Raw genomic sequence first — 27,109 nt, forward strand, 5'->3', positions numbered from 1 at the left:
GTGGCGTTCCTCAAGGCTCGTGTGTATCCCCTACGCTGTATAACGTATTCACCAAGCCCCTCTTCGATGTGCTTGACTATCTGGGTGTCTCCTACACCAACTACGCGGATGACACCCAGATACTCATCCCCATCACGGGAGACTACACAGCTGACACCAAAGCCCTGAATGATGTTTACCTAGTCATCCAGGCCTGGATGGCACATCACAAACTTTGCCTTAACGATAAAACTGAGCTCCTACTTCTAGGATGAAATCATCGGCTCAACAAATTAGATCAAACTTACAAGTCCTTCATTAATGACGGCAACGATATAAAAGTCTCCAAAGACACAGACTCTAGGTGTCTATCTCGACTCCACGCTCTCCCTGAACAGACAAACAAATGCAGTTAGGTCAGCTTCGGCCTATACTTGCAAACTTATCACCGCCTGTAGACCCTTCCTAAACTCTACCAACTGCATCACCCTCGCCAGAACACTTGTCATGGCCAAAATCGACTACTGCAGTGCTCTCTCCCTAGGGACCAGTCAGTCTAACCTTAAGAAATTGCAAAATGTACAAAATAATGCCTTAAGGGCAGTCTTAAACATCCCGAGACGTTCCCATATCTCCTCCGTCAGATTGGACTTACGTTGGCTCCCGGTAAAACATAGAATTGCCCTGAAAACCCTAGCCTTGACTCACAAATGCCTGAGCAACAACGCCCCACCTTACCTGTCCGCTCGCTTCACACTCCACACATCCACTCGACCCATTAGAGCAGCCCAAACTCACATCCTCACCGTGCCTAGATGCAAACTCCAAAAAGCTGGTGGGGCGAGCTTCCCTGTCCTAGCTTCCAAACTTTGGAACACCCTGCCCACGCCTATTAGAACTGAACCATCGTTCCACTCCTTCAAGAACAATGCTAAAACATGGCTGTTCTCCCAAGATCTAGGAGACCCTTACTCAGTGCAGTCTCCCTGTGTGGTACAGGACATGTATATACATCTCTCTCTGCTCTGTACTTGTATTATATTCTGTTAATGGTACCCCTCGGTATATGTATATATGCTGTATATTTTGTAACTTACTGTGTAACTGCTGTTTATTGTAACATGCTTAAGAGTATGTGCCCGGTTGCCCCTGGGCCTGGTTTCTGCGCTTTATAAATAAAATCAAAAATCAAAAAGTTGATTCTGATTTTCGTGCAAAGTGGAATCGCACTCATAATACTGTGCTTTGTTTTTATTTGATTTTGTATAATTGTGCTTGCCGCACTATTCTTCTATTTAGCATAGCAAGCCGCACTGTTTTCTTAGCTTTCTTGCGGTTCCAGGCATATTTACAGGCGTTAGCTGGTTGAATATCTTCATCCTGTTTACAGCTTCATTCTCTCACTTTTGGACATCATCTTTTATATTAGGTTCACAATATCCTTACTCATGGCGTTTCGTCTCTGTGAGTCTGTCCGGGTCCTCGTGACGTCACCATTCGTCTTCCATTAAGGCCTTTTTGGTCTCTTCCGGGACAGTACTGAGGCAATCTTCATTTCTTCTCATTTGCTGGTAGGCTTTTCTTATTGGATACCTTATATCTTACTGTCCATGGTTTTCTGGGCATTGGGACTTCAATAGGTGTTGTTCTTCTGATAGGTACTGGGCAGAACCCTACTGCGGCTCTCTGCTGGTTTATTTGCTCATCATATTTCACATATCTCGGTGTGAACGTTCCTGGTACTTCAAAATGGGCGACTGGGGTGCAGGCTTTATTTGAGACCTCCTCTACAGATCGTATATTTCCATTCATCTAAAAAATATCAAGATATGACTTTTGGTCCATATGAGTGCCCGGAGACTGCCCTCGGGTGATAGTGGTGCGTGGTATATATCAACATATCGCCCAACCCTAGCAGGCAGCTTGCTATTTATAATGGATCCTGGGTATACGGACTGCTCGCTTCTTTCACACAACCCCACTCACAGGGATATAGCGACCAGCTCACTGTAGCAGAGACAGTGCCCATCTCACGGTTGTAGTCTCATTTTATCTGGGTCATGTTATAGTTCTTTGACTACCTCACTCTCCTCTAGACCCATTAAAGCACACACACCAACCGGTCCCTCCCTACATCTCCTCAGTCCATCTTCCCCTCTGTCTCCCCATCCCCGTCCATCCCTCTGCCTCCTCCCTCTGCCTCTCCCTTTCTCCCCATGCCGCTCTACCCTTCTCCCCCTTGTCCCCCATCCCTCTCCCACGTCCTTCTCTTCGCCCCTGTCCTTCTCCCCCTGTCCTTCTCCCCAAGTCCCTCTCCCCTTCTGTCCCCCCAGTCCCTCTCCCCTTCTGTCCCACCCAGTCCCTCTCCCCTTCTGTCCCCCCCATCCCTCTCCCCTTCTCTGCCCCATCCCGCTCCCCTTCCCTGTCCCTCTCCCCTCTGTCCCTCTCCCCTACTCCCCGCCCCTCTGTCACTCTGCCCTACCCCCCCCGCCCTTCTCCCCAAGTCCCTCTCCCCTTCCGTCCCCCGTCCCTCTCCCCTTCTCTGCCCCGTCCCTCTCCCCTTCTCTCGTGACCCCGTCCCTCTCCCCTTCTCTCGCGACCCCGTCCCTCTACTCCCATCCCTTTCCCCTTTATTTCTTTTGATTGGACATTTGTATGGCACCTATACACAAGTGATTCCAGACGCCACAAGACAAGTTTGGGGGCGGGTGTGGACATGGGAACCACAAAAGTAGAACAACAAAAACAGTTATATTGGCCATGTGGCAATCCTACTATGCAAGTGCATGAAAAGTTAAGGTGGTAAATGCAGGGGGTGAGGCGGCAAAAGGAGAAGTGCAGGAGGGGGTTCCCAAAGCGAGGGGGTGGGCCACTGCTGGCCGGGCCAAGGCGGCAGTGCCAGACGAAAGGGGTGGGGTTGGCAGGAGGAGTGTGGTGGACAGGGAGGACCATGCTAGGCTGGTACAAGAAGGGAGCCTGAAGGCAAGTGCTGGCAAGGAATTCTGGGGTGAATGGTAGGGGGTGGTCTGGCCCCTGTATGACTCTGAAGGGACCAGGGCCCAGTTGAAACAGCAGAGGGAAAGTTAGCACGGGAGAGAGAAGGAAGAGAAGAAAAGGAAAGTCTTGAGAATTTTCCAGAACTTAAGATCCAGCTCAAGTCTCAGGGGCCAGGGAGGGTGTTCCAGAAGGAGGAACCGGCTGAGGGAAGGGATCTACCTCCCACTCTCCTAAGAGAAACGTTTGAACTGCACAGAGTTGGAGCCAGAGGACGAAGGACTCTGGACGGGAGGTATTTTGGGAGGGAAAGCTGGATGTAGAGAGATCCCATGCCCCAGACAGCCTTGTGGATAATGCAAAAGGTCCTGAATGTGATCCTTACGGTCACCAGAAGCTAGTGAAGAGATTTTCGGGTTGAAGAGTTGCGGCCCCTGGGCTTGAGGTTCAGGATACGTCTTGCAGTCCTATTCGGATTAGTTGAAGGGGGGCAAAGGGAGGAAAGAGGCAGATTGAGGAAGCAGAGCTCTGGAGACGTTGAGCTTCTGGGGAAGGTGAAAAAAGGTAGAATGCCCGCGAGGAGGTTCAGCTGAAAGCTGGACTTCTTGACAAGGTCTGCGATGTGTGGAGAGAAGGAGAGAGAGAGGCATCAAAGATAATCCCAAGGTTTATTGCCTCACAAGTGGGTGAGGGGACCCACAGAGTCAGGCTAGGGAGTGGGGGGGCAAACAAAGAGCAGGCATCCCAATGAGCAGGATCTCTGTCTTGCTGGCATTAAGGCAGCTATAATTGGCAAAGCACCATGCCGAATAGCAGTCAGGTATGAGGGGGGAGAGAATGGCACCTTGAAAGAGCTGTGAGTCGTCTGCATAACGCTGGAAATGAGGGCAGAAGGTGGAGATCAGGTGGGCCAGCGGGGCCAGGTAGATTGAAGAGCCATGGCAATAGGATAGAGCCCCGAGGGATGCCACAGGTAGAGAGTGAGGTGTAGGAGAGAAAAGGACCCAATTACAGTTAGGATGGTCTGCTTGTAAGGAAGGAGGTAAGCCACACCAGTACCCTGTCCGTGATGCCAAGGGTATCATGGAGACGGTTTAGGAGGATGGCGTGGTTGACTGTCAAAGGCAGAAGAAAGATTAAGGAGGATCCGAACAGAGGGAGTGATTGAGTCCATATTAGAGAGTAAGTCTTCACAGGTAATCAGGAGAGCAGTTTCCATGCCCATGGATGCTCTGAAACCGGACTGGTGGTCATGCAGGCAGCTGGCCACTCGGTGTGGGGGGTCAGTTGGGGGAGAGGGGCGACCAGCTTCTCCATGAGTTTGCCCAAAAAAGGGGAGACAGTTAGCTGGGCAATAAGGGTCAGCAGCTTCTCCCCCCCCATCCTTTTCCCCTTCTCCACCATGCCTCTCCCCTTCTCCCCAATCAGTCTCCCCTTCTCCCCTCATCTCTCCGCACTTCTCCACCCCATCCCTCTCCACTTCTGATGGTATAAAAGTACAGTAAGAAGGGCCGACCCTGCTTCATTGTCATCCCAAGCGAGTAACTGAGTAATGTGAGAAATCAGAAGGTGTTCAACCCGCTAGTGCCCAGGTATCTCTCCCTCGGGTGGCAAGGGCACAGTCATCGCCTTTAGATCCAGACCCCGGGGGTGGACCAATGAGGGAGGATCACCTGGGTGAGGGGTCTTCGGGAGTGGGGGTGAGGCAGCAGATGGTGAGACGTGGTATTCGCCCCTTTTTTGTTCATCGACCCCATCCTATTTTGTAGGATACTCTGGAGGTCCCAACTCCCCCCCCCCCACCTCTTTTTACAGAAACACTGTGGCAAGGAGGAGGGCGGCTGTCATGATTCCTGCCCTTCATGTCCCCAGCCCTCCAAGATGTCAGGTTGGAGCCAGGCCACGATCACCTACATGGCCCTCAAGGGCCTCTCCATCCCTCCAAAGACCCACTTGGAGTCAGACTTGGCGCTTGTGGCACCAGACTCACTCACTCCCATCGGATAACATTGGGGATTGGACTTGTAGTGCATTGATGGGGACAAGATGGATGCCCCCACATATTTCGGTACCCAGAACTGCATGTGCGGTCTAGTCTTTTGGGTGTGGTTCAGCCCAGAGACACCTGGTATACCCAGAGACTATTTAAGCCACACCCCAGGCTGAGAAACATGCTTTGCGTTTTCTGCACCTGCAGCATGACACTCACCGCGTTCGGATTGGTCTCCAGTATGCCTGCATCTTTCTTCTGTGGTCAGCTCCTGCAAGAACACCGTTAGGAACAGCCTTACCTTACCTTACGGCGCTTCTGCCCATCATTCATCGCTCCTTCTGTTCTGCGGGCCTCTTCGGCGGTGTCATTCCCACCCCGGCACGCCGCTTCCTAAGGAAAAGGGAAAAGAACAGAAAAAAAGGCACTAGTAAGTGCCAAATCTTCACTCATTTTTAAATACTGTACGAGCTTCAAACGCTTACCTGAATCCCAGCCGCTCTGGGGGAACTGTCTCCGGAACTTCTCATCCATCTGCAATAGGGAAAAGACACTCCAGGTTAGCGTGGAAACATCTAGAGGCGCTGCATACCGTGCTTACCCACCGCATTTGTTCTTCATAACCGGCATTTACGCTGAAAACGTTGCGGCACCTAAAAGACACAGAAAAAGAACTCAGTTCAATACAAATATGAAAGGGGTGCATCGCGCATCACGCTCTCACTCACCTTCAGCGCTACTCATCTCAGCAGCACGCCGCCATCCCCGGGCGCCGGCCATCATCTAAGGAAGGAAAGGAACAAAGTTAGAGAACTGTTCAAAAGACTCATACTTACCTGTCGGACTCTTGCCAATGAAGTAACTAGGCAGCAACGAGCCCGCATCAATCAACACGCCCCTGCGCTGAAAGCAGGACGGAGAGCACACTATCCAAGAAAACAAGGTGAGCTGTGGATCAAAGGGAAGGGTTGGACCCCCGGGAAGAAGGGGTTCAAGCAACAGAGACAATAGGGAGTTAAACTCTACCAATCATGTGTTTCAGGCCCAGTCTCCAGTCGAATAGCCTCCAGGGAAGGGTTTGAGGTTGTAAGAGGTCAGAACAGGCCGAGTGACGTCCCCGGGGATACCAGGTGAGCGTTACAGCGGCAGAGTAACAAGACTAATTCTTATACGTCGTACTGGACAGGTCCCCTTAATCACGTCAGGCTAAGTCTGGCACTTGACTTCAAGTGCATACACCGGATACCAATTACCTCTCCTCACACAGATAAAAGGGACACACTCCGAGCAAGGCAGAAGACAAGTACGAGCAGGACTACTGGGGAGAAGGCAAAACCTACTGGAGCAGAGCGACGGACCAAGGGACAAGAGGAGCGGGTCAACAACCCCAAGAGTCCATTACTGGAGGTTGTTGCCTCCGACAGACAGCAAAAGCCACATGGAGAAGGCCAGATCCCGCAAGTGACGACTGCATTGTGTTTCAATGACGCAAGTGACCCTCCCGGGTGAACGGCAGAGTTGAGCAGGCGAGGTCAAGCCTGTGGTACTAACCTTGACTCGTGAATTGGAAATCATAGAACCAAGAAATAAATGCACACAGCCGGTGAGTTGGCAAGCGACCAGAGAGACCGGTGCGTGTAAAATAAAGTTTGAAGTGGCAACATTATACTCGCAAAGTGAAGGTTGCACGCATGTGGATGAGACGCGAAGAAAGGCAGATCTGTGAAGGACAGCTATAACCTCAGCGATACTGAGTAACGGAGTGGTCTACTCGAAAGTCTCAGTGAAAGGTACACGGTAGCGATAAAAGTGAATTAACTGAAAAAGCCTAATAAGCAAAATTAACCCCAAGAGAAGGGGAGAGTAAAAAGATGAACAGTGGACTTTGAGTCGAAGTGGTCCTGCGGAGGTCCGTAAAGAAAGCCACGGACATTCGAAGGTCTTCGCCATCTGAAAACGGTCTGTGCCCGAATGAGGGAGACCCGAAGTGTAATAAGCTTGGGGAAGGGAGCCCACCTGCAAGCATGTTTGAACTTTGTTGTGAAAGGTCTGATCCTGACAGAGAGGTAACGGTGTGAGGTCTGAGCCCAACAGAGAGGAACCCATGTGAACTGTGTTTTTAGAGGGGTCTGAGCCCGACAGAGGGGGGCCCATGTGAACTTGTTGAAACTTTAAGTAGAAAGAGACTTTAACGTGGAAGGCTTGGCTGGCCTTGATCCACATTTGGAACGGTTTATGGTACTGAGAACCCGAGCCAGAGTGCGCCATCCAGCCTACAAGGACCGCCTTACTCTGTGTGATCCAACGTGGGAGGAGAGCTGATTCAGCCATATTTATTAATTTGAACACTGATTTTTCCTTTGCATACATTTCCCCTTTATACATCTTTCGTACAAGAGATTGGGCAGGCATTAGGTTTTGTTAGCATAGACCATTTTGATTAGACGGACTCCAGTATGACTGTTTTGTTTATCATTTGATGGTTGAGACGACTCCCATCTTAGTTATAGGGCAGAGTAGGAGTCTTGCAACCACAAACTTCAATAAAGGTTTTTACAAATTGTACCCATTGTGTCTGCGTCATACTTGGGATACCATGCCTCCCCTACAGTACTTGATGATTCCAGGCATTTGTCACTCACTATTGGCACTATGCTTGCAGACTCTTTCTTCAATAAATATGCAGGGCAGGCAAATAGCCCCTCTTCCTAGCCAGTACTGGAGAAAACACGTCCATATATTACTGAGATCTTTCTCCACATCTTGGCTCTCCTGCAGCACTTTGATGAGCACCACTAATTTGCAGCTTGTGCTGAATAATTCAAAGACAACTTCATGCTTGTTTCAAATTCATGTTCTCTATTCAGTTTCACTACCGCTGATCCCGTATGTCTTTCTCCAGTCTGGTCAATTTTTAAAGTACCATCAATAAAAACAACTTCCCCCGCCAACCCCAATAGCGTGTTATCTAACTTGGGGGATTTCATTATAATTCTCAATATACTTTGTACAATCATGCACATAGTCATCCTCCCCTACTGGTTCTGCTATAAACTTTGCTGGATTTACTGTCTTACATCTAACAATTTTAACCGCAGGGATGGAAATAATAACCTCATACCCCGATGCTCTTTGTGTGGTCAATATACTTTTGGGTTTCTCTAGAATTGCAAATAATGCATGCTCTAAAATTAACGTTTCTGAACACCCCATCGTTATGCTTGCAGCTTTTTCAATTGTAAATGCAGCAGCAGCTAAAGATTGCTCACAGGGATAGTGTCCCATCCTTACTGGATCTAAAATCCCACTAATATGCCAGTGGTTTATGTCCATGTCCTAATGTCTTCTGCGTAAGAACAGCTGTCGTGACTTCTCCATTTGAATGGGAGAATAAATAAAACTTTCACTATAATTTGGGACACAGGGGCTGTGTACTGCTTTTTTGTATTCTTCAAACCCTTCATTCATCTCATCTGTCCATGGTATTGTGTTCTTATCTACTTGTGCTTCTTTAAATCCTTTTAAAAGTGGTTGAATGTATGTGCTGTAATCGAAAACCCAAGCCCTCAATAATTGTATAGACCTAAAAACAGTTGCATTTCCCTCACTGTTTTAGGTGCCACAGTTTTCACGATTGCTTCCGCTTTTTCAGGTGTCACTTTTCGACCTTTGTGAGAGATAAACTGTATTATATACTAGACTTCTTTTTGACAATATTGTAATTTCTCCTTATCTATCGTGTATCCTTTTTCTGAGAGTAAAGTCACGAGTTCTTCTGAGTCTTCTCTGCACCCTTCTTCTTTCGCTACACACCAAAATGTCATCCACATACTGAATTATTGCACTTTCGAGTGGCACATTACTGGAGGACTCTGTTAAAAATGGAAGGGGACCCACAGTACCCCTCAGGCAAACGACTATGTTTCAGGCGGATCGTTCTATACGAAAAAGGAAGTCAAATCTTATGAGTCTTCATGAAGGGGAATCGAAAAGAATGCATTTTTTAAAAATTGACAACTGTGAAATATTTGGCTGCAGATGGAATGTTACGCAGTATCGTTGCAGTATTTGGAACTAAAGGAAACTCAGCTTAGACTATATTATTTAGGGCCGGGGGTCCGGGATCAATCTCCACAACCCCCCCCCCCTTTGATTTTTTCACAAGGTACAAAGCCGTGTTACATGATGCGTCCGATGGCACTAATATGCCTTGCTTCATTAAAGCGGAAACATCTAAAAAATTACCTTCATCTGCCTCTCTAGTCTAGACATGGGGTATTGCTTTGCTCGTGGTAAAAGAGCTCCTGGTTTTAATTTAATTTTAACTGCACCTATCCCTTTTAATAAACCCACATCATATCAGCTCTTGTTCCGCATAATCTCTGGCACTTTCTCCAAGTCGTCCTGAAAAAATGGTGGTCTTTTTACCAATGACTTTCTATGCAGTATTTCTATATTCTTTATTCGGATGATGACTAGTGTTTTTTAGAAGTATCACTTATTGGATTAAAGTAGTCATCTATTACAGTTCTTCATCTGTCAAATCGGTCAACCTATATGCTACACGCTGGGTTATTACTGTTCTCCATCCCCTTTCTTCATCATCTGTCCCATGAAGAATCACGCTTTCATCTCTGACCGCTGCTGCTTCTAATTCTAAGGGAATGATCTGCCCTTCCTCATAGTCCAGGGGGACTGCTGGCCTGAACACAAATTCATCAGGTATTCTCAATATTTTACCTGCCAACCTGGGTAACCAGGACAATAAAATAGTCATGCCATACAAAAATACTTCTGGATCTAAAGGCACTCCTTGTAATGCTGTCTGGCCTGTAAAGGCTAGTAAAAACTCTCACAAATAGTGTATCCCTGGTGTAGAGCACACTATTCCTTCGTCATTGAAAGATATTGTCATGTTAAGATTTGTCATTAAATCACATCCAAATATATTGAATGGCTTCTGCCTAGAGTATAACAACGGCATTGCCATATCTTCTACTATAGAAATTGGTCATTCGTCTGTAAAAGGAACTGAATTTGTCACCCCAGAGAACCCTTGAGCATTTATGGCAGTTCCTGCAATTGGACATTTTCCGTCATGGACACAGGAACGAGTGGCTCCAGTGTCTACTAAAAATGAAAATGTCTTGCCTCCTATTGTCACCTTGACCCTTTGTTCTTCTTGGGAGTCTGGTGTCACTGATAGTACAGAACACATCAGGTCACTCTGTGGGCGGTCATTGGGGATATAAATTCATACATGTACCTTTGAAAGGATTTCTTCCTATCACAGTTACACTCCCCATTTTAGGTGTGAGTGCCCGTTGTGTTCCTCGAGTCATGTTCAATTGTGGTATCATAGCTCGCATGTATTGGTGTTTGCTGCGGCTGGGCCAGTTGCGTTTGCATGGGTGCCTGCTGTGGCCGCCCTTGCGGCGATTGCATTTGCAGCGGTGCTAGCTGCATTTGTTGGGGTTGCGGTGCATGTGTCTGAGCATCGGTGTGATCTTGCGCATAATATTCCTGAGGTTCAGCATTATATTGTGGAGCATAACCCATCCACCCTCTTGGAGCTTCCCAATTTTGTTGCATGCCTTATCTGCTCCTGCATGTCCTAGCTATATGTCCCATTTTTCCACAATTCCAACATTGCTGTGGATGCCCACATTAAATCCTCCTCTTTCCTGCGATTTTTGAAATCCACCTTGTCCTACTCCGAACGACCCATTCCCTCTTGGCCAAAAATTGTACCCATTCTGCTCTGCAGGATAGCCAGTGTTATTTTGCTGCCCTGTCTCCTGTGTCATCTCTCCTTTGTTACTGGTCTATACCGCTCCCTCAATAGCTATTTTGGACATTTTCTTCTGAACTAAATTGGCTTCCTCCTGCTTTCTTTTCTATGCTTTCTTATTTTTCTTCTGCATTAATCAGCAGTGATGCACGATTGTCAATTGTACTTCTGGCCATGGCTTTTCTTCCATTCCCATCTGTTATTCAAATGTCGTTGCACTGGCACAGGCAGCCCCTGACACAAAATGTGGTCAAATAATGCAACCATTTTATCCGACGGTTTATCCGACGGTTCACAAGTCTCCTGCCACCATCTGTCCTGAATGTCTTGAATAAAGGCAACAGAATCTTCATCCTCTCCCATTTTCCAAGTCAAAATCGCACCCATATCCGATGTATCGGGATATTGCACTCTGAGCACTCGCCATACGTCTGCTCTGCAATTATTAAATGGCGCTCCATCGCGTGCGTGTTTTGCAGTCACACCTGGGTATCCTGCACGCTTCTAAATGTCATCAGCTCTCTCCCCTAGAATAGGGATCCTTTAGATCACCTATAGCTAACATCATTCCTAATGTCATCCCTTCTAATTCATAAATCCATTTCTCTGCACCGAAAGTTAAACTTGGCAATTTACCCCTTATCCATCTGTGGCCATGGTATATACTGTGGTCGTCCTCTCCCCTTCTCCAATAATGGGAATTGTGAAAATATTGATCCATAATCATTTGTACCTACACTCCTTGTCTTCACAGCAGAACTAACCTTGCCCATTGGTTTCCTTCCTGGTAATGATCTTAACCCACTTACATATGGCGTGGATTTATCCCCTGTACTGCGCGATAGTGCTGGTGGTCGCTCAACATAGGGTGTCGATTCTGGTGTCGTCCTTAGGATGCTCTAAACCTGACAATTTTATCCCTTTTTGTCCCCTTCATTTTTCTATGCTCTTTCTCGTTCATGTCCTTTCCTGTTCTTCTCTCATCTCATTACCAAACCCCATCAATGCCCTTATCGTCTAGCTTAAGCAATATTTGTTCTCCCATCCATTCATTCATTCATTCTGTACTATTATTTCCTTAACTTTAACTTTTATTTCTTTCTATTTCCCTGCTTCTTCCTCTATCCCCATACGTCTGTCTTGCCTGTCCCTTCTCTCATCATGCTGGTTACCTTCATTGTGTGCCGATAGATCTTTACGTTCTCTGCTATTACTTCATTATCCTTGCTGCTATAAAAGGGGTGCATACGTTGGATTAACATACCCTGCCGCTGCTTTCAATTCCTTCAATGGGTAAAATCCCTTCTCTGTATCTGTGTTCTTCTCTTCATAAGAGGAAAAGGGGAGCCGAAAGCGCTTTATCCTCCCCTCTATGCTGATTGAGCATCCAGTCCCAATAGGCTAGATCTTCCTTCTCACTCTGGTACATTTTCCAAAAGTTCTAAAATAGCTAGTCTTTTCTGCAGCTTTTTTCCCTTATATGTGGCATGCAAGTATGTCATATGCGGCAATATATCTTTTGACAGTGAACCCTCCTGAGGCCACGGCATGAGTGTCGAGTGCCTCTAACCCATTCCAAATTATATTTCCTTATTTTCGCTGTGTATCTTGGTAATGTCCTACATAAATGTAAAAGCTTTATCCCCCATGATGACAGATTGGTTTCGATCGTTTATACTTACCGGTTGTTTTATTCTGTTTTTTATTTGATTAAATATACAATGCTAATCAATTGGGGCAGACATCATCCCGGTTTATTTTGGTTTATAATCTCAGTCAGGATATACTTTAACTGTTCACTTTATTTTAAAAATCTATATGAAATTTTGCTTCCTCCTTCGGTTACACTTTCTATCAAATTATTTTATCTCGTTCTTCTGTTATTAGTATATTTAGAGTCTCTCCTTTACTTGTATTTTACTTTCCTTTATGTTTTCCCTTCCTGATTGACGTCAACATGTTTTACTAATCTCCTTAATTTTTTACCATCATTTTTCATCAATCTAGACACAACATTATAACCTCAGATGAGACAGCCTTATCGCGCTGAAACTTAAATCACCAAAAGGAAACAACCTTCCCTAAATCATGAAGGAGACGCAATAGAAATATGCATCTCTCATGACAAGAATACTAACCAACCCATAAAACTACTAAAAACCGCACCATTCCTCACACACATCTCACACTCTAGCCAAACACAACCACACCTCTTAAGGCCACAGCAACCTGCACGTACTTCACCACAGCACAACAATCACACCACACAGACCCCCAAACAGCACACGACGGATTGCTCGGCGAACAGTGTTAATGAACTGAAGCTGCCAACAGTACTTCGCAGCTCCCTTGCTCTTCTGTAAACTTTGTCAGACAAACATGCCTAACCTAACCCCCCCCTTTTGTTTCAGATCCGCCACGAGACCACTCCAGTGTTGATAGTGCGCGGTACAAATATCCTTTAACATTAACATTGATTCACAGCTCTACCAAAATGGAGTCCTTGCATACCTCAGTTCCTTTAGCACAGCCCACACCATATTCCACAATATTCCAATGCATGGATTGGAATGTGTGCATCTTCTTGTGCACCCTGTCCGATCAAGTAAAATATTCTTAGGACTTTCATGATCAAGACAAAGTAATCTTGAGAACCATCCCTTTATGATCCAGTCTGCCCTCAGGCAAAAGTCCTCTGGTTTAAACTTTGCAGCAAAGCCCAAGGCAGCCACAAGCCAGCCCTCGGACAGATGCTTCGACCCAACAGCACAAATGTGCTACCAGTCCTCTAACCAGAGACCCCCACCCCCCCAGAGTTACTTCCAGTTTGACAGTGGCCTGCTTACTTACACCTTTGAGTCCCTACCTGCGACGAAACACTTGGAAAAGCATTGCAAAAGTGAGGTGCACAAGACAAAAAGGGAGTAGTGCTTAACTTCTGCCTTTTCTTCTCCTTCATAAATGAAGAAATGCCACAGGAGCCAACCAATCAAACATATTCTTATAACTGTGTAAACAGTCATCAAGCACTTGCGTTGTGTGGCACGGATTGAGGACAAGCTAAATCTGTGGGTGTAACCCATACACTCCAATCAAAGTGCATGAGGGTCAGAGGCTGGCAAACAGCACTTGCAGGACCTGTACCAAGAAAAATGTTTAAGCGGCATAGACTGAAGACAGTCAGGTATAGAGGCAATATGTAGTGAAGTGCAGGAAAGAAGAAATCGTTCTCACCGTGCTGCGGATTGCCGTCCTGGCAGCATGGAAAGAAGGATTGATGGAGTGGCATTGGAGGGTGGTGCTGAGGCCTGTACATGTATGCTGGGGCAAAGGGTAGGAATGTTCCATTTCATGGAGAAAAAAAAAAAGGAGGCAACAACCGAGGAGCAAAATTTTACTCCTGCGGCTATTAGAGCATATATGAAAAACTACAGATGAGACAAATTGGATTATACACACTATGCAGTATGAAAATTCGGTACAATGTCCTTTCATCGCGGGATGTTTTTTCGCATAGTTTTTTAACGAAAAAAAACTCATTCAAATTTTTGGGAGGGTTAGAAAAATATATATTTGGGGTGTGGGTGTGCGGGGACATAAAAAAAATAAAAGGGGATGGGGGTTTGCCGAGGGTCCCCCCCCCCAAAAAGAAAAATCTGCGGTAAAAAAACCTGCAAAAAATCATCCAGCGATGAAATGACGTAGAACCAAGCTTATCTATTTCTGCACATTAAAGTTGGATGTCAAGAAAGTCGCGTTTTAGGGAATAGTTCACATTTTCCGGGATAATGGACTCTACATGTCATGTAATCATCTCATGTACGACAAGAATATCATAAATGTACTTGGCATGTAGAGTTAAGTATTGGTTGGTCAAGTACTCCCTTGTGGTATGGGGTGTTTGGACAGCCTCCAAAGAATTCAAGTTGTAATTTCTGCTTCACTGAACGTCCTGCAAAATTAACCAGATTTCAGTTCGTCATAAAAATACCCTCAGTATGGAAGAAAAAAAAAATGTTTTAATGCAGTTTAGAGTGCAATTACATTTTCGGATTTTGCGCTACAATTTGTCAAGTTGTACTTTTGAAATATGACAAATTATGTTTTAACAATTTCACAGGGATCACTACTTTTTACTGGCACACAGTTTCTTCCACAATATGGGTGCGTCTGCTGAAAACGGCACGAGCAGAAATCAACCTGTGCCCTATTACAAACTACTAGACGTTTTTGCTCAGGAATGGAATGGGTTACTGCTCCATGTCTTCCCTTACCCTCAGTGCACAAAACTCAACATTTGATTTTCACTAGTGCATGCAACTACGTTTTCGGTGCAGTGCCGAGTGAAAAAAAATATTTTTCGAGTGTGGTTGAGTGACCTCAAACCCCACCCACGTAGATACCCTGACATGCTTATGATAAGGTTGGACTTGGCGGGATAGGCCAGAGAGCAACTCCTACCTGAGCCCGAGCTTCTGCTCAATTAGGTCTTTGAACTTGTAGGCTCCGCCGCCGGTGGCTTTGATTTCTTTGGTTTCTGTGTTCACAAGATGGTCTCTAATGAAATCCAGGCAGGTTTCGATATAGGCGTTCTCGAACTTGATGAAATGCAGACGGGCTGTGATCTCCTCCTGCACTGAAATCTCATACAGAGACTCATGTTCGGCATCCTGAAATAAAACAGATGTTATCTGTTAACACAGAACGTGCGATCTCTACTAATACACCAAAACCGCAGCACCACACATTTTGCCCATTTGAACATTACATACAGTGAGATGGCATCTTAGTAACTCAACAAGTGGGGGACCCCGTTTTTGGGGATACTATAGATGTACTGGGGGTACTCTTAGTATAAACAAATATGCACTGTCCTCTTAGTTGTCCTACATCTAACCAAAGTCGCAGAATCAACACATGTAGAATTTAAAAAGTTGTATACAATGATCACAGGGACGGGGCGGTGGGGATGGCATGGGAGCGTCAGACAGTCTAGGGTGTGGGGGGACAGCAAGGTTTTGAGGGCTTTCCTGAAAGCCATGTGATCCTCTATGAGGCGGAGCGCGAGGGCTTCCAGAAAGTGGGTGCTAGGACAGAGGAACAGGGCCTCCTAGTCTGGAGAACTTGAAAGGAGGGACTATCAGGAGGTGCATGCGGTATGCAGAGCCTGATCAGAGGATTCAGGTGGGGCGGGGTATTGAGCGAGTTTGTTTTGAAGGAATTCCAGGAACTTTCTTGTGAATTGCACGGTGGGTAATACACATGACTTTGAAGGAGGCCCTTCGGGCGATGGCCAGCCAATGGAGTGTTTGGGGGAAGTGGGAGATGTGGTCTCTGGGGGAAGAGTGCGAGGTGGAGCCTTGCTGCAGAGTTTGAATCAGTTGGAGCTTGTTTCTTAGTTGTTATGTAAGCGCACTTCAGTAGAGGGTGTTCGAGTAGTCTAGGCACAAGAGGATGATAGCCATGAATGCAGAACCTCTATGGGATTAGGAGGGATAAGGAAAGATCTGCTTGAGGATGCAGATGTGGAAGGTGCACGATCTCGAGACTGCAATGATATGCCTGGAGAGAATAAGTCTAAGCTAACAGTGCATCCTAGGTTTTTGACTGAGGGCGACGCAGTGGGCGTGGGTCCTAATGAAAGCGGCCAACGGATAGGTTGGGAAAGGAGCGCTGTTTTGCCATATATTAGGATTTCATTTTTTCGGGGGTTGAGGAGCAAGTGATTGTTCGTCATCCAGAGGTCAATATCTGAGAGGCAGGATGCCAGGTCTGGGAAGGGTGAGGATGGGGAGTTGGGAATCTTGAGAATGATCTGGGTGTCATCAGCATAGTTGTAACAGGTGAGATTGTGGGAACGGATGCACTTGGAGAGGTGCGAAAGGTAGAGGTTGAAGAGGAGAGGGAGGCTGCCTGGGGGTCTCCATGGGGGGACTGGGTGGCGGGCAGAGGAGAAAGGATGGAGAGAGACTATTTGGGAGCAGTCGGAGAGGAAAGAAGAGATCCATCTGAGGGCAGAGTCCCTTATGTCAGGGTCAAAGAGTCTGTCCGTGTGGATGGAGTGGTTAATCGTGTATAAGGCTGCTGAGAGGTCGAGGAGGAAGAGAGCAGCGAAGCCCTCACATTCTGCTGTTCTTTTCAGGTCGTCCCAGATAGAGACCAGGGAGGATTCAGTTCCAAGGTCTGAAGCCCGACTGGGCTGGGTCAAGAAGGCTGTGGGCCTCAGTGAAGAGGCTGATGTGATTCCCCAGTGATGATCTCCTCCCACGTGGCCAGTGGAAGGCATCCGCTGCCTGATCCGGACCCTGGGGGTGGTATTATGAGGGAGGATCTTGAGGGAAGGGACGAATATTATGAGGAAGTTTTTACTTCATTGAAAGACACAATATTCTTCCCCTTCAATCCCCGAAACTATAACCTCTAAAATACTGAAGTCATATTGTAAATCTGAGCAAAACACCAGTGCACATAATGCTTACTTAAAATCTCCTGTTTCTAACAGTTTTGATTCAAACAAGTATTCAAAAGAACTACGGTGTTAAAGTCTAAAACTCCTTTGGACTCCAACTCCCATAAAACCTCCAGTATTGGGACAAGGAAGAGGAGAAGAGTTAATGTGGAGGAGAAGAAACCCCAAACTAAATGTGCAGACTAGTTGTAATGGAACTCCGCTGTGTGGGACATTTAAAAATAGTGTGCCTTTTCAATGTGAAGGAGGAGAGGGTTGCAGAGCGGGCGCAGCGGGTAGCAGAACCAAAGGCAGACACACAACAGCGAACTGTGGGGAAGGGGGCAGGCACTTCCTACCGGCAAGGCGAGAGATGCACAGCGTGTGCTGCAGGTGAACTGCTGAGGAGCTGGCAGCAGTGAGAAGGCTGTCTGGGATGCAGTTGCAATCAAGAGCAGCAGTTCCAGCGGCAGATGGAGAAGCCGGCGGGAGAACCGCTGAAGAGTCTGCAGAGTGGGAAACGCTTTCCTGAAGCACGGACTTCACTGCAGCCATATGCCATGGGTCAGAAACAGTTACATGTCTTTATAACGACAAGACAAATAGTGACAAACTTTTTCAGTGACTCTAAAATAACAAAAACATTATGATTTTGTTATCTTTTTTATTTTGTGGTTGCTCCCCCACCCCAAGCCTCTCATTTCCCCTACTTTATTAACCCTTCAAACCCCCACCCCAAATATTCCATTATAAAAAATGCGACACTTTGTCGTTATTTATGTTTCACTGAAAGTTTGTCACTATTTTAATTTCGTTATAAACACTGTATACCGTCAGAAACGCCAGCAAACCAGCATGTCTGCTCAGAAGCATTGGGATCCCCAGGGTGCACCGACAGGGGTTAACACAAGTGGGAACTTATTTTGAATATCAACCTAATGATATAAAAAGTCAGAATTTACACAAGTCTCCATATATGAGATGTCAATATGGGGAAAGCTTGAGTAAATGTTGTCAAACAAATGAACATTAATGAAACAATTGAAAGCAAGATCTGTCCAAATCTTCATATACGAGATGTGAATATGGGGAAGATTGGAACAAGCATTCCCACAAGCCAATGAACACTAAAAATGAAGTTAAACAAAACATGAACAAGTCTCCATATATGAGATGCCTATTTGGGGGAAGTTGGAACAAGTAATACCTGGAGCCAACAATGAAGCAGTACAACTGTTGTATACTTAAAGAGAAAAAGAATGGAAAGATTGTAAGACGACCTTGTGAAACAGTGAACCTTTGGCGGAAAGATACCTGGTAGAGAGTATACAGGGGATCTACCATGCCCAGAGGGGGATTTCTGGCAGGAGAGTACCCCAGGCAATCAATCTAGGATATGTGAAAGGAAAAGACATTGTGAAAAGGTTACTGGCTGGAGAGTACATGAGAAGACCATCTTAAATAAATTGCTATATAGAAGAGACACTTTTGGCCATCCTTAAAACGCATTACTTGGTAAAGACATTCTTTCATCATCCTTAATGAAGTGTTATGGGAAAGACATTTCTACCATTAAGAAAGTGTTGTGTAAAAGAGACATAAGGAACCTTTTGTTTGGAAAATACTTTTTTCTCATCATCCTTTCATCATCTTTAAGAAAATAGTAGATGAAAGACATGTACACCACTCTTAAAAAACCACTGTTTGAACAGAACATGTTCAATATTGTACCTGAAACAGGGGAAGGGAATAATCCCCTGGACACAAGGATTGTTTTGTTAGATTTACATACTTGTTTTTTCACACTTTCTGCTGACTTTTCTCCAGAGGCATTTACCTTGCACCTTTTGTTGTTCATTTTTAGTGTGAGGGTCAATTATGTTTTGGATGCAAGGACAGTTTGCCTAATTTGGAGGAGAGACAAACTGATCCCTGGTTTTTATTTACTAGTCAGGGAAACTCTATTGGATAGGGACAGAAAGGCCTTTAGACATTTCATTAAAATAGAAGGGTTTGTATAATGTTGAAAACATTACAACTTTGTGTCTGTCTCTCATTTCCGACGCCTCACACTAAGCTGGGAGTATGCTGTGCGATCTAGTAATTTGGCTATGAAGCGGTTGTCGGAGATGGGCCGGTAATCGGAGGGGATGAAGAGGGATTTTTTTTAGTAGTGGTTTGACGTTAAAAGGTTTTGTATGCTGGAGGGAAGATACCTGCTTTTAGTGAGTGGTTGATTATGGATCTGGCGAGGAAGCATACACAGTTGTAGGACAGAATGTATTTGATAAAGGCCAGGGGAAAGGGGTCTCCCAGGGAACCTGAAGGGCGGCTATTGGAGAGAAGCCTTTAGAACTCAGGATTGGAGATTGCAGAAAAGGAGCTGAAGAAGGTGAAAGTTGGGGGCAGAGAGAAGGGGCTGTCGGTATAGGGGCAGATAATGTGTTGGTAGTTTAGCGTTGATGGCGAGGTTCCTTTCAATGGCTATGTTAAAGTAATGGTCAGCAAGAATGCCGCACAGTGCCTGGGAGATGGGGGCAGAGAGGAAGAGCAGTTCCTTGCATGGGTTGTTTGGATTGGCGATGCAGAGGGTGTAGAAGGCATGTTTGGATTTTCCAATTTCGAATCTGTAGGCTCTTGTCCGTCTAACCAGAGTGGCTTTGTTTTGGGTGAAAGGGTTGGTCCGCCAGTGTCGTTCCAGGTGATGGTTTAGGGTTTTTAGTAATTTGAGGCAAGGGCTGAAACACCTGTGCGGTGGGACGGGAGTTTTGTGGGGGTTAAGGGGGATAGAGCGTCTGAGAGCCATTGGTCGAAAAGGTCTGGGGAAGGGGTTCCTGCCTGGAGGAGGATATCGGGAAGTGAGGAGAGTTGGGCCGAGGCAAGATCAGAGCAGATGGTTACTTTGTTCCATAGCGGGTTCCTGGGGGAGGCGGTGGCAGGGGGTGGGAGGTGTTGAGGGAAAGGGGGCACGGGAGTCACGGATGAGAAAGGATAGCAGAGTTATCAGTCCAGATGAGGGGGTGGGTGAGGAGGGAGTAGATCAGGTTGGACAAGCTGAACAACACATCTAAGGTGTGACCTGCAATGTGGGTGGGGCCCGATATGAGTTGGGTCAGATTCAGGGCTTCCATATGGTCAATGAGATGGCGGGTTATGGGACTGGAGGGGGTACCGAACCAGATATTTAGATCACAGAACAGTGAGAGTCGGTGAAAGCAGTATGGCTCATACACAATCACTCAGGGAGTCTGCAAAGGTTCCGTTATACCCCAGGGTTCTGTAAAGGAGGATGAAGCAGAGGAAGAAACAAGGAGAGGATTGGAATTTAACTAGCAGGGATTCGCAGTAATTACTGCGGGGTTGTTTCATGACCTGGGAGGGTGTGAGGTGATGTTTGTGGCGGATGGCTGTACCCTGCCCTGCTGACTCTGTTGTGGGTGATCAGGGAGTAGCCTGGGTAGTACGGGAGAGGCCTCGTGTACAGAGGGGAGGAAGTCAGAGTACCAGGTTTCAGTGATGAAAAGGATGTCAGTTTTCGTCGGAGAGAAGTTCAAAGATTATTCTGGCGAATGATCTAGTGTTGATGAGGATGCAAGAGAGGGGGCAATGTCCTGGAATGGGGTGGGTGGGGGTGGGGTAAGAAGAAGGGGAGGGAGATAGAGGGGAGAGGACGGACAGGTTTGGGCTTGGGGGGTTGAAATGTAGCAGAGTGGGGAGGAAAGGGGTCGTGGGGGGGGGAGTGCGTCTGCTGGCAGCTGCAAGTCGAAAGTCTTCTGCACCTCAGCTGATGGGGGGGCTGCCAAAAGTGTGAAGGTGGAGGGGGGGGTCTGCAGAGTCTGGAGATTTGGCTATGGCTGTGCAGGCTGCGTTTAATGAAGGTAAGGTTGAGTGCCTAGGTGGGGGGATTGGGCCAGGAGAGGGGGCGGGGGGTCGGGGGTGGTGGAGGGAACAGGAGTGGACAGTGGAGAGTGAAACGAAGGCATGTGTGTTATCAGGGGAGAGGGGGAGAGTAAGGACAGCGTTCTGCAGAGGGGGAGGGGTTGGGTGTAGAAGGGGAGGAGGTGGAGTCTACAGGGAAGGGTGGGGGAAGATTGTGGAGGGGTAGGTGTGGCTGCAGAAGGGAGGTCTTATGATCCTGGGCCAGCGGTCGGGTGCCAGGGGTGTGTGGGTGAGGGTGCGAATCAGCTTGGGGTCTGCTACAAATACAAGGCATTATCGCATGCGCTCTGCAAAAATGTCCTGTTTCCAGCATGCAGGAATCTTCACACAATTGAGGATTTTACTCTATGATGAGGACAACTTGTGAGTAAGGCATCTGTTGCAAGGTCTTCTTCCCTGCGTGGATGTACAGTTGCACATGCCTGGTGCTTTCAGGATATATTCAGGTGCCAATTTCTTAGGTTGCAGCCAGTAACAACATGAAAGGTAGATACAGTCTGTTCTGCCCAGCTAAAGCCAAGGTTAGCAATTCCATGCCAGGCATAACCTCAAATGCATCCTTCTAAAGTAGCTTCATATGCCCAAACACAGCTAAAAATAATCATGTACAGCTCTAATATGACACATGCAGTATTAAATGCCAAATTACTGCAACTATACATCAGATAAAGGCCTATAAACCGAAGTGCCACCATCATATGGCAGGTGTTGCAAATGCCAGCGTCAGTCACATAAGATTTACTACCATAAATCCCTTCTCATACCCAGGACAGATGACCCCCAGACTCAGTTTGTAGATTTGAAGCCTGCTGCTGCTCTCAGGGCTGCCTGCCAATATCAGTAGGTTTGAGAATACCCTCCGGGCCTGACAAAAAAAACGGAGAGAATAGCAAAGTAGGAGACATCTCCATTCCTATGGTCATGAAGCAGGCCAAAACACACAGTGTAGCAGGCAGGGTGGATTTGGGGGTGGGGGGGGGGGTGTTTTCAGACCCATGGGAGATGCCACATCTGCCACTCTTGCAAGTGCACCAGGAGAAGGCAGCCAGCTCAAGCCAGCAGGAACACTCAACAGGCCCAAACTGGGGAAGAACTACAATCCCCAGCAGCCTTTGCGTCAGGATGGCACAGCCCACTGAGCCTACAAAATCCCCAGACAACGGCCAGGCTGACACCCTGACCTGCGTGCATGCACGCGCAATTAACACTTATTCGTGCTCAAGACTTTCACCTGCACGGACGCACCTTGAATCAGCTCCCGGCAGGCACACTCATTGTGGGGCCACACCCTTGCAGGCCCTGCTAACAAGCAGATAAGTGCTGGTAAGTGATAGGATTTGCTTTCCACACAATTGCGCTAACAGCATGAAACTAGGATCAGGCACCGGGCGGACCACTAACCCGCATGTCAGCGTCTTGGAGGGCGCATACCCATTAAGGTGCATGTGACTAATGGGACTACAGTACAGCAGGCAGACAAAGGTGTGTATGTGAAAGGCGCAGACTAACTGCACACTCTTTGGCAGACCGCAGGTGCCGCATGTTAGGGAGAATTCTCTGTTTAGGCTGAATTTCATAACCTAGTGAGTCCCCCAGCAGCTTTGCTGGATTTCTGGAGTTTGTTGTTTTTCTCCTGCCAAGAGGGAGACTCTTTTCCTCACACTTGTGGACATAATTTGAGGGGTTCCTTTGACTTTTAATGTGTTTTATGGGCTATGGGGTCTTTTACTCCATAGGGTCTCATGTGATTTTACTATGTGTTTTACACAGCACCCTCAGTGCAGTGACACAGGGGTGTCATAGTGACACCCCACCATAGACTCCATACCCTGGGACTGACTACTGTCTCCCAGGGCATGTAAAGTCACCATTGGCTTTACTAGTCCCAAATTATTAACAGAAACTAGTACAAACCATCATATTGTGGATGTACTGGTCGGGGCAATTAGATTGCCCCGGGGTCCGTTATTCGAGGGGGCACGTCTCCGTCCCCCCTGATCGAGTTTTGGCTGGTGGCAGTGGCTACTACTTTTTATATTCGACCGCAAATATATCTCTATGGGATTTTCCCATTGTTCGAGGCTACCAACTTTAATTATTTAATTCCTACAGCCTCGAACATACCGCTGAGTTATTTATTTAATATTAATTCACCGGTTGGTAATTTTTGCCAGAACTCGATTCTAAAATGGTGTTTGTGTTCTCTTCTGTGACTCCAACCCAAGTTGAGCCCTTTGTTCCACTTTTTGGAGGGCTTCTCCACAGAAGCCTCCAAAAGTGGTGCCACTCTGGGTACCAGAGGGGGTGTGGGAGGGGGTTTAGGCACCCTGGACTGAGTTGCCGTGGCAACTCAAGTCGCACTGTTGTGTGATTGGCCCAAGTGGTGAGCCGGCCAGCTCACCACTTAGCATGTTTGATTGACAGCTAGGCTGAATGAATGGGGGTTTCTTGCATAAAAGCAGGGCTTTTGGGACTGGAACTTCAGAATTTCGCCACAGGACCGGAGAATCCGAAGTGGGAGAAGCTGAGCCGACCTGCAACGACGACCCCACCGGTGGAGCCCTGCTGAACCGTCTCACCACTTCCCGACGACAGAGGAGATCTTCTTGCCGGAGAGTCTCTTCCCCTTGAGCTGGTGGGGACAACCGGTTTGCTTTCCTTTTCGCCGACCAGGACGTCTAGTGGTCGAATTGCCCGTGCCAAGCACTCCGGCAACCGGATAGCCACTTACCACTGAACCGCAAAAGAAAGGACCGCTCCTTTGAATCGAGAAACTCTGTGGCTGGTTTCTTCCCTGGCAGCACAACAACCTCCTGCTTTCCTCCCCGACGAGACCTTCTCTTCTGCCGGACGAAGCACCGACTCACAACCGCTGCCAGGAACAACTAACCCCGCTGGAGTGTTCTCACCATTTCAAGGTACTGGGTCCACCTGGCCCCCTCTTTCTATAGATTGCTACAAGGTGACAGTAAATCCTTAACCTTCTAGACTGGGCTGGCCTCTTGACCATCTAACTGGTCCCTTTCTTTTGGTCCAACTTTTTTCTGAACCTTCGAGACTTTTGTGCACTTTTCAACCGTGTGCCCTTGGGCACATTTCTTTCTGATCCTCTTAAAGTGGATCCGGCTTTCTGAACTATAACTTCACGGTTTTGATTCTGCCTTCCTCTCTTGTTGTGTTCTTTTGAAAGTGTTGGGATCTGTTTCAATTTATGCTCTGCCTTCTCTCCCTTTTAAACCGAATTATTAGAGTGCCATCTGCGTGAAGCACTCACCGCTGTCTGAAAATAAGTGGTGCTTTACTTAAGACTTGTCTAATATTCTTTTAAGGGAGTGTATATACTTTAGTGACTGTATTTTTGAACTTGCTTAATATTAGTGCCAGTATGTTTTCATAGATGTGTTTTTAAATAAATAATTATATATCTTTTACACCAAAGCTATGGTCAGTGTTTGCGTGTTCTACTGTGTTTGCCTGCCCTATTGTGTATGCTCTGTATACTGCCTAACTCTTCTTGAGAGAAGTCTGACTGCTCAGCCACAGCTACCAGGTAAATCTGGGTGGTGCAGACTGCTACCAATTGGGTTTACTGCTAACTCCTATAGTCCTAAACTTTTTGCAGTGGTCCCTAAGGAAACTGCACAGGTTTCTGCCTAACACTGCAGCTACACCGCTTGGTCCGACGGCTTCTCAGACAGCTGTTCAGTGGAGACGGACTGTGGCGTACGCGCATAAACGAAGCAATGTGCTTTTACTTAATGACACAAAATCAACGTGTTCCTACTGCGTTTAGCATATTATTCACGACAAAGGAAATGTGTTAAATTATGTTCTGCCAATTTTCCATGTTATGGCAACGTACCTGAATCATTTGTGCAAGTTCATATTGGTTTTTGCTAGTCACTCAATCAGTGTCAGTGTGCTACAGTGCAATTGAAGGGTCAATCTAGGGGGCTTTGGGCACTCTCAGTGGACAACGGTGCGAGTGCTCCCCTGAGCAAACTCCCAAACTCAGTGAGGGAAGCAACTGAATGATACAGCCTCATCTAGATTGTATGAATTTGAGTTTAGGATGCGTGCTAGAGAGAACGATCTGGCACGCAACTAAACCAAAGCCAAGGAGTGCTGGCAGCCAAAGCAAAGAGCCAAGGAGCATGCTTTCCCCCCCAAAAAACAAGCCTCGCTCTGACACCTATGGAGAAACATTTGTAAAAATAACTGGCCGTTTAACAAAAGAGCATATCTGGCCATATATGTCCACATGCATATTTGTATGCACCTTACTACTCTTCTTTGCCAAGTGTATTTTGCCAGTTCAAAAAATATTTCCCAAGAAAAGGGCAACAAATCTAGCTACCCATACATTTCTATTGAGCATCCCTTTCATAGTGGTGCAATCCTGTCGGCAGCACTGGCTTTTGGTAAAGGATACTGCCCAGGAGGCAGCATACATTTCCCATCATCATCCTTGCTGCCTTGCTTAGTAAATCACGTGCAAGAACGAAGGCTATATTCACCAGTACAACCCGTGTTCTCTCGCACAGAGGTTGTCCAAGCACAGCCACTGTAGCATCTGCCTTGTTCACGCCTACATATACCTGTGTCCTCAAACAGACTCCTCCACTTCCCTGAGCCACCACATCAGTCCCCGTCAAGAGTCCCTTCATCCACCACCATGGAAAGTGAAAAGTGGTCAAGCACATAGTACCCATATAGGATGGCCATCTTATTTTGAGGTCATATTTTCCTTCGATATGTTGCGGCTCACTGCATGAAGCGTTGCAACAAAAGGTAAACTTAAAAGATAAAATAACGACATTGCAGGTGCATATAACGACAGCAGCTCAGGAAGGACATGTTCAAGATGGTCACACTTTCTGAGATCCTTCAGGCCCTCCAGCTCCAGGATTGGATGGTGTCATTGGACCTTCAGGATACTTAGTTTCATGCGCCAATAAGTACCTGCGGTTCGCCATTGGCGGTTCTCATCATCAGTTTCGAGTTCTGCCATTCGGGTAGACCTCCGCCCGAGGGTTGTTACCAAACTGATGGCGGTGGTGGCAGCGAGTCTCAGGAGAGGGGGCTGGGGGGAATTCACATCTACCCCCACCTCAACGATTTGCTGATCAGGGCACATTCTCTCAAACAAGTCCTGGATCATCTCAGTGTACCCTGCCACTCTCACCACACACTGGGCTTCTCCCTCAATTACAATAAGTCCCAAATGATACCATCACAAAGGCTCCAATCCATCGGGGCTGTACTAGATACATCCTTGGGGAAAACCCTTGCCACCCAAGGTAAGGGCTCAACACATTCAGCAGATGGTCACCAAATTTCAGAGTGCCCAGCGTCTCACAGCCCTCGACTTCTTGAGGTTGCTCGGCCTCATGGCATCTTGCATTTTCCTGGTACCAGAGGCTTGCCTGAGAATGAGATCCCTACAATGGTCTCTCAACACAGTGGTCTCAATTCTCGGGCAACATGTCAGACCTACTGCAGGTTCCAAACAGGGTCATAACGTTAGTGACGGACCCCTCACTCACAGGTGGGGAGACAATGCCAACAATCTGACAAACAGCAGTCGTTGATCTCCTTAGGAGTCCAAACTACACCTCAATCTTTTGGAGCCGAGAGGAATCAGACTTGCGCTGAAAGCTTTTCTGCCCTCTGTACTGGGAAATATTGTCCTGATAATGACGGACAACACAGTGGCCATGTATTACCTCAACAAGAGAGGAGGTGTAGGGACACTACCACTGTGCAGAGAGACCGTGCAGCACTGGTTCTGGGAAATACAAGAAGGAATCTTTCAGCAGTTCACTTAGCCGGAGAGTAGAACACAGCGGCGGACGCTCTGAGCAGGCAGGGCAGAGTCTCCTACGAGTGGGAACTAGTTCAGGAAGTCCTTCAAGCGATCTTCACCCTTTGGGGAACCCCTCAAGTGCATCTGTTCGCGACCAGTGTC

At 47.0% G+C, this 27,109-nt stretch overlaps 1 protein-coding gene across 1 annotated transcript in view; it reads right to left on the minus strand.

Annotated features, from left to right (window-relative positions):
• The window catches only part of PANK4 (pantothenate kinase 4 (inactive)), a 751,790-nt gene that overhangs the window by 490,970 nt on the left and 233,711 nt on the right, over nt 1–27,109 (minus strand). The window contains exon 3 of the mRNA XM_069610204.1: nt 15,216–15,424. Coding sequence (XP_069466305.1) covers nt 15,216–15,424 — 209 coding nt within the window. The remainder of the gene's footprint in view (nt 1–15,215; nt 15,425–27,109) is intronic.

The sequence above is a fragment of the Ambystoma mexicanum genome, chromosome 8 (genome assembly GCF_040938575.1).
Source record: "Ambystoma mexicanum isolate Mex_15411 chromosome 8, UKY_AmexF1_1, whole genome shotgun sequence".
Lineage (NCBI taxonomy): Eukaryota > Metazoa > Chordata > Amphibia > Caudata > Ambystomatidae > Ambystoma > Ambystoma mexicanum.